The sequence below is a fragment of the Suncus etruscus genome, chromosome 5 (assembly GCF_024139225.1).
Source record: "Suncus etruscus isolate mSunEtr1 chromosome 5, mSunEtr1.pri.cur, whole genome shotgun sequence".
Lineage (NCBI taxonomy): Eukaryota > Metazoa > Chordata > Mammalia > Eulipotyphla > Soricidae > Suncus > Suncus etruscus.
Window position 1 is genome coordinate 83851049 of NC_064852.1, and position 17059 is coordinate 83868107.

The 17059-nt window shown below is 36.8% G+C and overlaps 1 protein-coding gene across 2 annotated transcripts in view; it reads right to left on the reverse strand.

Moving 5' to 3' along the window:
- Positions 1–12116: 12116 nt before the first annotated feature.
- ITPRID2 (ITPR interacting domain containing 2) overlaps positions 12117–17059 on the reverse strand; it is a 42442-nt gene continuing 37499 nt past the window's right edge. The window contains exons 17-18 of one of the 2 annotated variants that reach the window (XM_049773558.1): positions 13936–14070; positions 12117–13205 (exon numbers count right to left, since the gene is read on the reverse strand). In XM_049773558.1, coding sequence (XP_049629515.1) covers positions 13966–14070 — 105 coding nt within the window. In that variant the 3' untranslated portion in view covers positions 12117–13205; positions 13936–13965. The remainder of the gene's footprint in view (positions 13206–13935; positions 14071–17059) is intronic. The other variant, XM_049773559.1, reaches the window with a different exon arrangement.

The following is a 17059-nucleotide window of genomic DNA, read 5'->3' on the forward strand; positions in this document are numbered from 1 at the left end:
CGGCATCCCATATGGTCTCCGAAACACTACCAGGAATGAACCCTGATCATAGCCAGATGTGGCTTAAAAATTGAAAGAGATATCGAACAGAAGAGAGGAATATAAACTAAATACATCTTCACTAATAGAAGAGCCTGAATGAGAGAGAAAGAGAGAGAAAGATAGAGCACATCAATTCAGACAACAAAGCTAAGACAAAATACTATAGAGAAATCGTTGGATATTAGAAAATAAAGTTTTTAGGAGTTGGTGTAAGTATGGAGAATAAATAAATAAATATATTTATTCCCTAGAACCTAATGAAACTTTCATACAACTATTTTCAGGGGAAAGAATATAAAAAACCTGAAATAGCTAGTTTAAATCACAATTTATGTTGATATTACCTTGCAAGGAAAACACATGTCTATAAATGTATTTCTTTTGGTTTTTGGGTCACACCTGGATGTGTGACCATTCTCAGGGCGTGGTTCTAGTGCTGTCCCCAGGCATCACTCCTGATGTACTCAGGGACCATATGAGATGCCAGAGACAGAAACTGTATCTGGGGCCAGAAAGATAGTATAATGGTAGGGCGTTTGCCTTGCATGTGGCCAACCTGGGAGGGACACAGTTTGGTTCCCAGCATCCCAAATGGTTCCCCACCTTGCCAGGGCAATTTCTGAGTGCAGAAACCAGGAGTGACCCTGAGCGCCCCTAAACCAACCAATCAACCAACCAACCAATCAATCAATAAAGTTAAAAACAAAGTATATAAAAAAAAGAAACTTGTGACTGTTGTCAGCTATTTCTTTCTGTACTATTTCACTGGACCCCTATAAATGTATTTCCATATGCTTAGAATTTGTAAAGGTGGATTCAAACATAATAATCAGTTTACTCCTTCTTTAAGAAGCCCCAAATTATATTTTAATAACTATATAACCACCAAAACAAATTCTTGCTAAGGTCATCATAAAATTATTTATATAGCTGTGTCATCATCATTAACAAAAAGTCCTTAATTTTAAGAGAAACAGCTACAATAGTTTTGCCCTAATAACCACAAAAATAGAATATATGGGAAGAAGCACCAGATGAATATTTTTTTCAACTTTGTGCCAGAATATTTGAGAGGTGTGTAATTGTTTTTTATTTGAATAATAAACCAGGAAGCTGGAAGTGACTAGCACATTTCAAAAATGGCTTGTCTTTCCCTTTCTTGTCTGCAGTAAGATGCCAAGGTCATGAAAGCCTGCTTTCCATACTTCCCTGATTCTTAAAACATATCAGATACAAGTCATGGTCAAGTATCACTCCATTATGCACCTTTAGCAATATTTATGACCAGAGTTGTGAATTCTATACTTCAGAGAGAAGGTGCTGATTGAAGGCATTCAAATGCCTTCAAATATACAGTCAAAATTACTTGCAATTTTTACAATTTGATTATAAATTCACCTATGCAATGTATTTCTTTCAGAATCATACTAACTTGGAAAATCACTTAATTGTTATGTAACAATTAAAATTCCAATATTCTGAATGGTAGAAAGGAAGTGGAATGCACTATGTTGAGAGTAGATTTTATTTGTAATATTTCTTTTATTTCTTTTTTTGTTTGTTTTTGTTTTTTGGGCCACACCGTTTGATGCTCAGGGGTTACTCCTGGCTAAGCACTCAGAAATGTCCCCTGGCTTGGGGGGACCATATGGGACGCCGGGATTGAACTGTGGTCCTTCCTTGGCTAGCGCTTGCAAGTCTGACACCTTACCTCTAGCGCCACCTCACAGGCCCCTATTTGCAATATTTCTATTTTGGTACTGAAATAATTGATATATATCTTTTCATCTTTCTTCAATCCAATTTTTAGTTAGAGAGATTTGGAAATAATTTGCTGTTTTTATTTTGTATTTCAGAGAAATATTTTTCAAATATAAAATCATAAAACTGAAGTAAAAGCCCATAAAAATGTACACAATCAAATATATACAAAAATATGTTCGTGAACACAATTTATATTTTGTTTTTTTGGGGGGGTTTGGGCCACACCCAGTGACACTCAGGGGTTACTCCTGGCTATGTGCTCAGAAATTGCTCCTGGCTTTGGGGGCCATATGGGACGCCAGGGTATCGAACTGTGGTCCGTCCTAGGCTAGCACAGGCAAGGCAGACGACTTACCGCTTTGCACCACCGCTCCGGCCCCATAATTTATATTTTAAGATATAAACTTGCCCTAGTAAGTAATGCTATGCTGAGGGCTTTTTTTTTTTTTTACATATAAAGATGTTATTTATTGAGATCTATATGTGCAAATTCATTACAAAACACAACTTAATTTAGAGTAGCTTTCTGCCATAGTTTTTTTTTTTTCAGTTACTGGATATTAAATTTGTAAGTAAGTAACTTGGATTTATTGTATGTGACTGAGGAGTCATCGCTATTCATACTTTCACCTATGTAACCCATATATTTCCAGAACACCTCTCTAGCTTTTTATTTCCTTACTCAGTTCCTGTCACTAAAGGAATTCTCCTACATTTTAAAACTTCACCATTAATTACAAAGCTAGTTATGACTGAGTTTCAAGAACACAATATTTACACACCAATCCACTCACCAGTATCTACTTCCCTCTACCAGTGCCCTCCACTCCCCCACTTAATCTCCCATCTACTCACCCACCTCACCAGAGGACTTTTTAAAACATAACTTTGTATACTGATTTACAATATTGTTGCCAATGGGATTTCATACATAACACTTTTCTTCTCTCTTCCTCCAAGTTGAATACTTCCCTCCTCCATTGTCTCAGTGTTTGTTCCCTTTCCTGTCCACTTTGCACCTCACCCCAAGTGGTGTGCTACTTTCTGAAGACCAGTTCTCATGCTCCTCATATTTGTTACCTTTGGGCATCATTGTATAATCCATTTAAGGAAGATCATTCTGTGTCATTCTCTCCATCTGACTAGCTTAATCAGCATGAGAGTCTCCATACCTTTCCATGTACATAGCAAATTGTGTGATTTTAGTGATTTTTTAATTTAAATATTTATTTTTTATTTAAGCAGGATAGTTACTATGGCTGTTCATAATAGCTTTTTCAAAGATAAAATTGTTCATGATTGAGTTAGTCACACAATGTACAACCACTTCACCAGTGCACATTTTATGCCAACAGTGCCAACAGCTTCCTTCTCACCCTCCCTAATACCCTCTTCTCTCCCACCCACCTACCCACCTGCGTTTGGGGCAGGCATTTTACTTCACTCACTTTTTCCATCTTTTCACTCTCTCTCTCTCTCTCTCTCTCTCTCTCTCTCTCTCTCTCTCTCTCTCTCTCTCTCACCCTCCCCACTGTGATTTGTACTACTGTTAATGAAGGGTGCCATGCATGTCACTCTATCCCCCCTTTTAACACCCAGTTCTTGTCCAGAGTGGTCAGTTCCAACTGTCATTTTCATATTAGACCCTTCTCCACTCTTACTGTATTCTCCATTCTTTATGGCAAGCTTCCTGCCATAAACTGGTCCTCCTAATCTCTAAGATGGCTCTTGAAAGTTGAATTCAGTTTGTTGACTCTTGTAAATATAAGGATTATGTTAACTGAAAATCATGTTAAATTCTTATTTAAAATAAAAATGACTATTAAGGGTTAAAAAAGGCAAAAGAAGTGTATAGCTTGATAACAACATTTACTGAGCTATTATATGCTCAGCAATACAGTAAGCATCCCAGTGTTATTATGGTATCAATATTTGCTAATAGCCAATTATTATGTGCTACTAGCCTGTCTACTTCTACTTTGGTGCTTACGTAAAATTACATTCTTCCACTCCCTTTGCTGTTTTTTCTTTTTTTTCTATTTTTGATTTTTTGGCCACTCCCAGTGACACTCAGGGATTACTCCCAGCTATGTGCTAAGAAATCACTCCTGGCTTGGAGGACCATATGGGATGCTGGGGTCAGTCCTAGGCTAGCACTGGCAAGACAGGTGCCTTACTGCTCCACGCCACTGCTCCGGTCCTCTTTTAAAAAATTTTTTTTAGCAATATTTACTTGTTAAAAAAAAGTGAACATACATACAACCTTTTGTTTTTAGCAAACTTAGTTCACACCAAATAGATTTGACCACACAAAGAACTAAATGGTTTAACAAGACCTAAAGTATCAAATTCAATACTCAGATGAGACACCATAAGAGACATTTATTGGCAAAATGTGATGATTTATTAATCTAGCCCAACAGGTATACTTAAGGAGATTTGAGGGAAAAACAATATTCTCTTCGCAGAAGCCTTCAAGAAATTCTCCTGTAAGGAAATAATTCTTAGGTCTTAAAGGAAAATAAGTAAAAAGAAAAGGTGGGCCAGGGACTGGAGCTATATTAGTATAGCCAGTAGGGTATTCTCTTTGCACCAAGTTTAATCCCTGAAAACCCATATTATCTCCCAAACTACACCAGGGTAATACCTGAACATTAGAATCAGAGAGCCAGGGATAATCCCTGAAAACAGATGGAAGGAAATGGAAAGAAAAAGAGGACAGGGAAAATGGAAAGAGAGGAGCTGGAGAGGAGAGAGAAGGGAAAGCGGGAAAGTGGGAAAATGGGGAGGGAAGGGAAAGGGAAGGAAGAAAAGATAGGAATAAAAAAGAAATGCTGATGCAAGACAAATGCCTTACCACTGTGCTATCTCTCCTGAAAATGTTTTTAATGGAAATAAAGTTGAGAAAATAAAATTCAATCAGTAAAAAAAAAAAAAAAGAAAAGAAAAAAAGAAATGCTGAAATTGAAAGCACACAATAAGAAATTGTGGCAAAAATCTTTCCACTATATAATTATTTATTAGTCAATATACATTCAAGCTGTTACTGATTCCTTCATCCTTCTGTTTACTTAATTTTGGAATTAATCAAAAAGTATAAAGTGCTTTAGAAATATGCACTTTGGGGGCCGGAGAGATAAAACAGCATTAGGGCGTTTGCCTTGCATGCAACCGACCCAGGAGGGACCTGATTCAATTCCTGGCATCCTATATGGCCCCCAGCCTGCCAGAGGTGATTTCTGAGTAGAGAAACCAGGAGTGACTCCTGAGTGCAGCTGGATGTGGCCCCAAACCCAACCAATCAATCTATAAATAAAGTTTTAAAAAAACTTCACTTTGCTATCATTTAGCTACACTACAAACCATAATATTACTAACTTTGTGTGGCACTGTGAATGGGACTGCCTTTTTTTTTGGGGGGGGGGTGATTTTTTAATGTCCATTTCTTCTCTATCATTTGTGTATAAGAAGGCCATTGAATTTTGCATGTTAATTTTGTAGCCTGCCACTTTGCTATATGAATCTATTGTTTCTAGAAGTTTCTTTTTTGTAGAATCTTTAAGGTTTTCTTTTTTTTTTAATTTTTAATTTTTAATTATGAGAACAAAGATGCAAAGAAAGAGGACAAGGTAAAGTTACAGTGGAAGGACAATCACCCACCCATAAACAGAATTCTCAGAAGTCCCCTTGCTGATATCTTAATTTTGAACTTTCAGCCAAAGAACATTAAGAAAAATAAAGCAGAACCCATGCACAATTACTTTGTCCCTCAAGTTCCCAGATTATAATATATAATATTTCTTAGCAGCACACAAAGCAATCTAAAGCCATAAAACTTATGTAACTCCTTATGTAACATTGAAGGCATAGTACTTTTTTACATTTCCATGCACATGCATATTAGTTTAAGTTAATCTCAAAAGTTGAAGTGGGTTGTTTTCCTTAAGAATCAGAGTCAAAGGAGCACAGTAAAACCGGTGTTAGAGTGGCAATATTGTTTGCATAAGCCCAGCAAAATATGAGGGACATGGAAAGGAAAAGCCTTGGTCTAAATACAAGGAGACCCTACCCTTGAAGTTTCCTGGCATAAGACCAACTCAAGGCTCCAGGCAAACTAGTTACTGTATTTTCCAGCGTATAAGACGACCCCCTAATTTTGCAGTTAAAACATAGGTTTAGGCCTATATTCGCTGTATCAGACAGAACCTTCCTGTGCTGCAACTGTATATACCACAGTGAGCCAATCACAACAAGCAAATGTTCAAAGGTTATACTGTAATAGACTTTCTCTCTGACTCTGGCCAATCTGAGCAGGCTTTTTACAGTGTAGGTTCGGGTCCAGAATATTGTCTAATTTGCATGCATAAAAAGCCTGCTTGGATTAGTTGAGTTAGAGAGGTGGTCCGAGCAGCCTTGCAGTGATTGGTGCAGGATCAAGTTGGAAAACTCGTTCTGTGGCAGTATTCAGACAATTTTCATTTAGTGGCATATTGAAACATTTTTCGGAATATACTCGGCATATAAGACGACCCCCTATTTTCGGTTGACTTTTTTTGTTTCAAAAGTCGTCTTATACGCCGGAAAATACGGCAGTCCAATCCAAGTCATAGTCTGTAGTGCCAATAGAATCTTTATGGTTTTCTAAATATAGCATCATGTCATCTGCAAACAGTGAGAGTCTGATTCTTCCTTTCCTATTTAAATGCCCTTGACAAAATTTTTTCTTGCCCAATTACTATTGCAATTGGTACTTCCAGTACCAATTCTAGTACTTCCAGTACCATGTTGAATAGGAGTGATGAGAGGGGGCAATCTTGTCATGTACCATATTTTAGAGAAAAGGCTTTTAGTTAATCTCCATTGACAATAATATTTGCCATTGGCTTGTGGTGGATGGCAAATCTGGAATTAGCCCAGCTGCCCAACAATGGCTAAAAAAACTATGGTACATATTCACAATGCATAAAATTTTCCTATACATGGATAAACATGGAAACTATTATATTGAGTGAAATAAGTCAGAGGGAGAGAGATAGACACAAAATAGTCTCACTCTTCTATGGAATTTAAGAAAAAAAAGACATTATTATAATAACACCCAGAGAAAATAAAGATGAGGGCTAGAAGGACTGGCCACAATATGAACTTACCACTAAGAGTGGTGAGGGCAGTTAGATAGATAACTACACTAACAACTATCATGAAAATGGTAGTGAGAGTAGTATGTCTGTCTGAAATACAGGCGGGGGAGGAGGAGGGAGATGAGGGACATTGGTGCTGGGAAGGTTGCACTGGTGAAGGAGGGGTGTTCTTTTCTTATAATTGAAACCCAACTACAAATATGTTTGTAATCATGGTGCTTAAATAAAGATATTACTAAAAATATTAGACTGATCATTTTTATTAATATTCCAGTGTTTTTATATAAAGCTAAGTATTCTGCCACTTGATTTGTTTTGAAAAATGAAATAAAATCTATCAAGAGGTAGGCATAAATCTAAATCTCTAGTCAGTTAAGCTTATTTTGTAAAAGTTTCTCTGAAATAATGAGGCAATTATTCAATATTCTATAACCCATAAATTTCTGACAAGGGATGCTTTTCTTTACTACTTATTGTGCATCTCCAAATACAGAAAAGGCATCTGACAGAGGGATGGGTCTGGGGAGCACTTTGCCTCTCAGCAGAAAAAAATAACCTGAAACTTGTAGAAAAGAACTGCTATGTATGTATGATATGTAAAAAATTCTTGGGGATCCTTAATCTATATTATTACAATTTGGGAAAGTTATGCCTCAGAAGATAATGGAAAAAGATTTTAGAAGCAGTAGTACAGTGGGTAGGGTGCTTGCCTTAAATATGGCTAAGCATCCCATATGGCTCCCCATAGCAAACTTATTAAAAATAAAACAAACAAAACCCCAAAACTAGAGCTTACAACAGTGTTGTTGATTCTTATGGTTTTGATATAGACACATCGTTTTAAGGGTACATCATCTATTCTGAGTGAGACTTGGGTAAAGGATATTTTTCAAGTCCATGAAGCTGTAAAGATTAGAATACAGTTTAAAGAGCCCCGATAGTAATAAACAGTAATTTTAAATTGTATAGGACAGAAACTTTTATAGAACAAGTTTCTAAATGGTAAAGGACAGATCTATCTGTACATAGTTTAGAATAGTCATAATCATGCTAATTAAACATGTCTATTCATCAATTATTCTGATGCTGGTGAGAATATCTAGGTAAGTTAATGTGAAGTGTCCTCACTATCTCCATCTCTGGCAGCCCAGGAACAGATGTGGAAATCTAAGATGTGAGAAGAAAGGAGGGGAAAGGAGAAAAGAGGAGGTAATTGGATGGGAGAAGGAGAGGAAAGGAAGGGGAAGAGTGGGGAGGGGAGGAGAGGAGATGGAAGGAAAAATGAAGGGAGAACAGAAGGGAGGAGAGGAGAGGAGAGCAGAGGAAAAGATAAGGGAGGAGAGGAGAGAAGGGTGGAGGGGAGAAGGGAAGAGAAGAGAGAAGAGGGGAGGAGAGAAGGGAAGAGAAGAGAGAAGAGGGGAGGGGAGGAAAAGAGAGGGGAGGGGAGGGGAGGGGAGGAAAAGAGGGGAGGGGAGGAGAGAAGAGAAAGGAGATGAGGAGAGGAGAAGAGAGGAAAAGCAAAAGGAGAGGAGAGAGGAAGAAGGGGAGGAGAGGGGAGAGGGGAGGAGAGAAGAGGAGGGGAGGAAAAGAGAGGGGAGGAAAGAAGAGGGGAAGAGAAGGTAGATGAGGACAGGGGAGGAGAGATGAGAAGAGGGGAGGGGAAGAGAGGGGAGGAGAGGGGAAGAGTGGGAGGAGAGGAGAGGGGAAGGCAGGGAAGGGGAGAAGAGGAGATAGGAGCAGGAGGGGAGGGGAGGGGAAGAGAAGAGAGGAAAGAAGGAAGAGAGAGGTGAAAGAGAGAAGGGAGGGAAGGAGGAGAGGGGAGGGGAGAAGTGAAGGGAAGAGAGAAAGGAAGGAAGGGGAGGAGAGGGGAGAAGAGTGAGAAGAGAGAAGGGGAGGGACTGGAGGAGGAGAGAAGAGGGGAGAAGAGGAAAGGATGGGAGGAGAGGAGAGGGGAGATTAGATGGAGAGGGGAGGGGGAGAGGAAAGGAAGAGGGGAGGGGAGGGGAGGGGAGGAGAAGAGAGAGGGGAGGAGAGGGGAGGGGAGGAGAAGAAAAGGGAGGGGAGGAGAGAGGAGGGGAGGAGAGGAAAGGAGAAAAGAGAGGAGGGGAGGGGAGAGGAGGGGAAGAGAGATAGGAGGGGAGGGGAAGCACCTGGCACCCAGGAAACACATGTATACAGGGAACATATATGCTATGTCAGTACTTACATATGCTTCTTTGTTCATCAAAATTTGCTTTTGTAGGTTTTCTTTCTGATCTGCCTGCCTGAGGCTTTTGCCTAGGAAAGTCCATCTCTAGGGTGTTTCCAAGGGAGCAGTGGTTGTTTTCCTTTGACTTTCCTGGCTTTTGTTCTAGCTAGAATTTATCTTGGGGGGATGGGGGGGGGGGGTTCTGCATTCTCTAGGACTGTTAAGGTACCAACTAAAAGTCTTATTGGGCTGTAGTTCCTGTGTCCACAAAATTGGACCTGGCAACTTCTGGGCTTTTTGGTTTTTTTAGTTCCCAAGAATTTACTGCCCTGTGCAGTCCTACTCTTTATCTGCCCGCCTGCTTAGATTCTAATAGTCACATATACTATGAAACTTGATTCTGTTTTAATTATTCAAATGATTCTTCACATCTCTAAGAACTGCTATACAATTTCAGGCATATATAAGTCAAAATTTTCAGTTTTCTCTATCCACTAGGACTATTCTCCTATTTGGACAGGTGAAGAACATAAAACACAGAATCTCTTCAGAAATCCTCCATGCATTTTCTTTATATTTTACACACTCCTGTGTATTATTTTCCTATAAAACTATGAAGTATGTTATAAACTTAACTGATATATATATATATATATATTTTTTGTTGTTGTTGTTGTTGTTTTTGGGTCACACCTGGCAGCACTTAGGGGTTACTCCTGGCAGGCTCAGGGGACCATATGGGATGCGGGATTCGAAACACTGTCCTTACCAAACGCCTTACCTCCATGCTATCTCTCTGGCCCCTATAAATTATTTTTAAGATAAAGCTGAAAAGTTGATGACCAACTGATGTGATAAATCTTTAAGCATTCCAAAAATTCAACTGAACACTCTTAGAGAAACAAGTCTGAGTACTCTCCTTTTCCATGAATGCAGATTTTTGTATTTCTATCATCTATCACTAAACCCAATTTCCAAATCATTATTTCTATCTTTTTCTATATTTTAATTTAGACTCAAAGAATATGTGGAAACAAAATAATCTTTAAAAAGATCTTAAAAACTTTCATTTTGAATGGCTGAAATATCATGGGTAGGGTACTTGATTTGTATGTGGCCAACTAAGTTTCAACACCCTGCACTCCATTTGGTGCTCGGAGGACCTCCAGAGTTAAGAGTAATCCCTGAGCACCATTGTATATGCCTTAAAAGCAAACAAAGAAAAATTTCCTTTTGGTTGGAGATATAGTACAGGGTCATTAAGGTGTTTGCCTTTAACATGACCATACTGGTTCATACCCAGCACTGAATCTGGGTCTCCAACCACCACCATGAGTGACTTCTGAGTGCAAAGCAGGAGCAGAGTGAGCCCTGAGCACTGCCAGGTGTGGTGCCAAAATGAAAATCCCAAAACCATGCCTTTCACAGTCAAGTATCTTAGGGAGTGGTCTTTGATCATCTGGAATTGCTAATAGGTGCCTCTCTCCAATCACTTTCATCACACACATAATTCAAGCCTAACTGATAATCTATCATAATCATTCTGAATAATTTTGGCAACTACTTTTTATTTGCTGTTTTTTGGGTCACACACCTGGTAGTGTTTGGGGAATGATTACCAAGTGACAAGATTGAACCCAGATTAGCCACATACAAGGCAAACCGCACTACCTGCTATGTTATCTCTCCAGGCCCTTGCTGAGTACTCAGACTACTAATCCTATGCCACTTACTTGCCATTTTGACATTACCCAAAATACATTTCCCTAGTTAATACTTCTTTGCTCAGCCCAGTTTCACCAGTCTCTGAATATAAAATTTTTTCTTTCTTTCTTTCTTTTTTTTTTTTTTTGGTGGGCTGTGACCGGAGATTTTCAGAGCTCAACTCCTTAAACGGCCTGGGTGACCTTAGAGGGTACAGTTAACTGCATGAAAGGCAGGTCTACTACTCACTTTATTTTCTTTATAGTCCCCCTCAGCTTAATTTTCTATTGCTAAACTTAATTAGAAACAAAAAGATTTCTTGTTATATCAGTTGTTTGTAGAAACTTTCATTTCTACATAATACGGTAGTTTGTCAACAGTAGCTTTCAGATGTTCAAATAAAGAAAGATTTTAAATAAGAAGGTTAAAATTGAAACTTTAGTAATGATGAAGTACATTTTAGTTGTGTTCTATTTAAGTAATCCATTCATTGTTTTAACCTATTTAGGTTAAAACTTATTTTGATTATCAAATTAACCTATTTAGGTGATCCAACTCTGGGTACATTATATTTTCAGAAATAAATTTAAAAGATGTAGGAAAAAAGTAGTTAAACATATGCAGGCTAATATTACTATTAACTATACCAATTACCATTATCCATGGTAGATACCATCTATCCATGGTAGAATAACTATTTTTTTTTTTTTTTGGTTTTTGGGCCACACCCGGTAACACTCAGGGGTTACTCCTGGCTATGTGCTCAGAAGTTGCTCCTGGCTTGGGGGACCATATGGGACACCGGGGGATCGAACTGCGGTCTATCCAAGGCTAGCGCAGGCAAGGCAGGCACCTTACCTTTAGTGCCACCGCCCGGCCCAGAATAACTATTTTCCATGTATGAATAACTATTATTAGATTCAACTAGTAAAACTGCCAAATGGTTTTACTGAAGAGTTAGATAATATTTTAAGGTTTGTTCTGTATAGCTTAAATGTATACTTTAAAGAAGTTTTACTTAGACTCAAATGGTAACCATTAGGAGCACAGAACTGATATGCTTCTCCAAAGTGGTCTAATCTCAATTGTATTCTTGAAAGTATCATAAAACAGTCTTTTCATATAAAGAGAATAAATAAAAAGAAAATAAAGAGTCCTTCATAAAAAGGAACTTTTAGGTTTTAAGTTCCAATTCTTTTGGATCTTATTTGCTTCTCATCAAATCTAACTTAAGTTCTTCAAGTTATAGTTTAAGAAAATAAATCACTAAAAACATATTAGGCAAAATAAATACTTTATTGTTTTTATTATTCTTTTAGAAATCAGCCCTTGTGTGATAATTTAAGCATTTATAAACCTTTTGCATATTCTTTCAAAGAATATTACTGACATTGCATCTACTTTTCATTAAAATTTCACACAAAGAAATAAGAATTGAAGATTATAAATGCTAAAAAGTATAATTCCAATAAAATTTAGTTGTTACTTTATGCATTTATTTAACATGTTTACATTGGAAACATCTTTCTTTTATAAAAACATTGTTACTGGTTGGAATTAGATTAAAACCATCTCTTAAGAGGAAAACAAATCTAAGTTACTTCCATTTTGTAAAAATTAAACCAATTTAAATTTGCATCCATTCAAGTCAAAGGCCCATTGTATTGGCAAATTCAACTATAGAGTCTGAAGGACAAAAGAAACATTTCCTTATTATGGAAGAAATCTAGAATATGCATAAAGTACATAGTGTTTAAATATAAGCAAAGGCATGTTTCCAAAAGAAAAATACTATATAAGCTATAATAAAATTACATTTATCTTGGGTAAAGTAACAATGCTTACAGTGTAAGAACATAAAGTAGTTGGAAATAACCTCATATAATTCTATCCTACTGTTATTAGTAACCTCCACAAGAATTAAGAGCGATTTTTACAACATTACAATTTTCTTCTTGGAAGTGACACTAATCAACAGCAGTGGAGGGAAAATCATTGGTTGTTTCAAGCTCAAAAAAAGGTATCAGTTATTGCACAGTAAATACCTCATAGAGGTCAGTGTTTTAAGAAGCTAGTTAAAAGAAAAGCTATTTATAAAGTTGGTTATGTTTGGAAGGTTTCAAGTTTGACAATTAATTTTCTACAGAGGAAATCAATAGGAAAATACAAATAAATATTAGGTATCTCAAACCACTATAATCTCAAAAACTTAGAAAAGAAAGTCGGCAAGATGCCTAATTTTTATGTTCTTCTAAGATATGCATAAAATAAACATTGTACACTGTACAGTAGCCCAGCTCAGCAGCAAATATCTTCTGAAGCACAAATACCTCCACCAGTGTATATCATTGTAAGTTGATTATCATGTCAACAAGAGCATCCATGGCAACCTTACAAAAGGAAGAGAAGTATATATTAAAATTGTTCAAATATCACATTAAAAATTCTGTAAAATGAGAATAAAAATGTTCTTTAAATATGTTTATATGCATGCAGTAGGTATATGTCATACTTTTCAAGTTATATTTTTCTCATTTGTTGAATATGATTTTTAATACTATTAAAAGTATTATTCTATTTAAGTCTTACTCCTTTTGTCCAACCAAATATCATTAATATCTATTTTATAAAATGAAACTAAAGCTATGAGATAAAATTCAATTCACTCAAATAAAACACTTAAAATGGGTCTTTATCAGTAAGATAATTAGATATTTGAAGACAAAATATTAAGATACTAAGAGTCTGCGATTAATTCTTAAAATTGTAGTTTCATAAATTATTTAATGGAAAGACCGTTCTAACTAATGCTTCCTAATGACAGGTTTGAAGGTTCTGATCTCTCCAAATCTAGAATTTATTTATTGTAACATATCATGAGGAAAAAAAACACAACACAGATAATCCCTTTGAGGGTAGGATTATATCTGACATATTTACATTTCAAATAGAGTAATGTTTTTGATGTATATTATATATTCAAGAATTTAGTAATTAGCTACAGAAGCATATCTGTCTACTAGAAAAGCATAAAAATTTAATTAAAAAAATAAAATGAAATAAAATAAATTTAATTTATACCTATTTAAGCAAAAGAATTCAGAAAAAATTACCAATTAATTCTAATTAATGACTATCTTGCTTTGAATTAGATGCTTTGTTTGAAGATACTGCTGCCCAAAGTCCACTTAAAATTTCCCGCCTAATTTCACCAACAATGGACTCTTTAATCTAAAAAAAAGAAGAAGAAACAATAAGAATTAACAATAAATACTTTACATTTTATTCTAGCTTCTTACAACTGGGGACTGAACCTGGGTTGGTTATGTGCATTACAAGCGCCTTACCTGCTGTACTAGAGCTTGGGTGCTATGTTTATTATTAATATGTTGGGAATACTGCACCCAGTGTAACTAAAGATTTACTTCTGGAAGTGGGGTGGGTGTGGGTGTGCAGAACCCTATGTAAGGCTGGAGTCAGCTTCATGTACCGACACGTCGCACTGCCACTCCAGCCCCTTGTTCTCTTCCTACTACTAGCAAAATAATATCCAGGTATAGTTCCTCTCAATATCAAATAAATCCAAGAAGGATACATATTATTATAACCACACAAAGTACAAGATTAAATCATTTACTACATTTAATTTTGTTTTGGAGCTATACTCTGCAGTGCTCAGGGCTCTATGCTTAAAGGTGACTTTTAACAGTGCACAGGGGAATCCTAAATAGTGCAGTGACTGAACAGGGGTTGACCATAAGCAGAGTATGCTTACTTTTTGTTCTTTCTCTCCCTACCCCTACTATTTGTTTTAAAATATGTGAAACATCCTCTTAACAACTATGAACTCTAATAACTTGTTCTTTAGTTGTCTGATATATCAGCTATGTATCTGAAATTCCTGTATATGTTTCATTTTTGGAAAAGATAAACAGATTTCTGAACTTTAGCAATAGTAATGATTCTCTTCTCCAGATGCCTGAGCTCATGTCTAGCCACACCTCCAAATAGCCTTTTGTGATGGCTTTAAATGTGTATTTCCTAAAATAAACTGATAATGCCTTCCCAAATTAGCACAAGACACTCTCAACCAGCTTTTAAAAAAACTCTACATTTCCAGAGTTTCCTGTCAGCCTAATCTATTTCCTAAAATGGCCTTAAGTACATCCTGAACACATCGCAGCTGAAGTCTTCCCAAAAAGATCATGTATTAATCTGCCATGCAAAATTGGTACAAAGTACATAAACACATAAATAGAAGCATTTGTTTCAGATGGTGGAAACATCATCTGAAACCAAACCCAAGAATTTTAATTAAAAAAACCCTCTAAACACGAAACAATATAAATGTCATCACCTATCTAACTTCCCCCACGACATCCAACAGTGAGACTGCCTAGAGGAGGGCCGTGTCTATGCACCAGTCCTCCTTCCAGTTCCAGGGACACCCAGATGAATGGTACTATCATGAAGGGCAACTGGCAACACCCAAACAGAGCAATTTACTATTTACTACACTGTGCTCACGATGACAAAGGCATCAAGAAGCTGTTCTAGAAGCTGAGGCTGGAAACCTACCTAAAGCTTTCCATCCCCCAAAGAAATGTCAATGTTTACTTTTGAAGCTTATTTCTGATGAAATTGTTTTCATGAGCACATATTCTCATTCATTCTGTTTGGCCAATATTTTTATTTACATTTTTCTTTTTGGTTTTTGGGTCACACCTGGTGACACACAGAGGTTACTCCTGGCTATGCACTCAGAAATCACTCCTGGCTTGGGGGGAGCATATGAAATACCGGGGGATCTAACCATGGTCTATCCTAGGCTAGTGCATGTGCAAGAGTGACGTCTTATCGCTTCTGACACAGCTCCGGCCCCTTTATTTACCTTTTTTAAAAAAGTAAGTATAAATATTTTCGGACAACTGATTATCTGCGCACAGGTCATTGAGAAAATTCCAAGAGCTTATACCTTTCCCAACCCTAACATACACAATCTGCACAGAAAAGGGGTATCTTTAATCTGAAATGATTTTTGTTACTGAGTTTATTAAACATCTGTCTGAAAGAACTTGCTCTTGCCTTCAAAAGAATTCTACCGTATTAGCACATTACAAATAATGAAAACATTCTTTTGAAAAACTTAACATATGGTGAAATGACAGAAACAAAAGCCTTACAGATATCCCAATATCCGAGCATCCACGACTACAAGAAGCAAACTTCCCTCAAGAGTGTTTGCCAAACACGCTTAATCTTCCCTAGAAAACTGTGGAACCCAAGATTGAATCTTGCCATCCTGAATAGTGGCTTTGTTAAGAGGGGCTAGGTTCTACAATTTATTGGAAAGATAGAATCTAATTTTCTTGGTAGTTGACACAATAAGCTTTAAGAAAAAAGAAGCACTATGGTGTTAAGAAGATTGTGAAATGGAGATAAATAAAATCCAGGTTAATGTGAATTTTAAGTATTTCATCAATTTTAATAGATCAACACTGTAATTAAGGAGTTAAGATACTAACACTTAAAATAAAAAATATACAAATTGGGCCCGGAGAGATAGCACAGCGGCGTTTGCCTTGAAAGCAGCCGATCCAGGACCAAAGGTGGTTGGTTCGAATCCCGGTGTCCCATATGGTCCCCCGTGCCTGCCAGGAGCTATTTCTGAGCAGACAGCCAGGAGTAACCCCTGAGCACTGCTGGGTGTGACCCCCCCCCAAAAAAAACAAAAACAAACAAAAAAAATATACAAATTAACTTCTACACTAGCCCAGCTGATGAAAAATTCACTGGGAGTGGACCCCTGAACTCTGAGTAAACTCAAAAGACTTCTCCACCAAAAAATTAAAACTAGTATGGTATAATTTTTCTATTAATATATGTTTCTAGGCATCAGAGTAAGAGTACAGCAGAAAGGACTATTTGCTATGCACATGGATAACCGAGGTTCAAACTCCAACACTCCATATGGTTCCCAAGACACAATAGTAATGATCCCTGAGTACAGAGCCAGAAGTAAGCCCTAAACACCACTGGTGTGACACAAAAAAATTATATTTTATATATATATTCATATATATATATATACACACACACACATATATATTAAAGTAATGCAGAATAATTTAACTTTTAAAAGTGCAACAATATTCTTCTTTTACTTTAATTATATAAATTGAATTTGGGTGAAAATTCCTCTTTGTTAGTAATTCCTCTT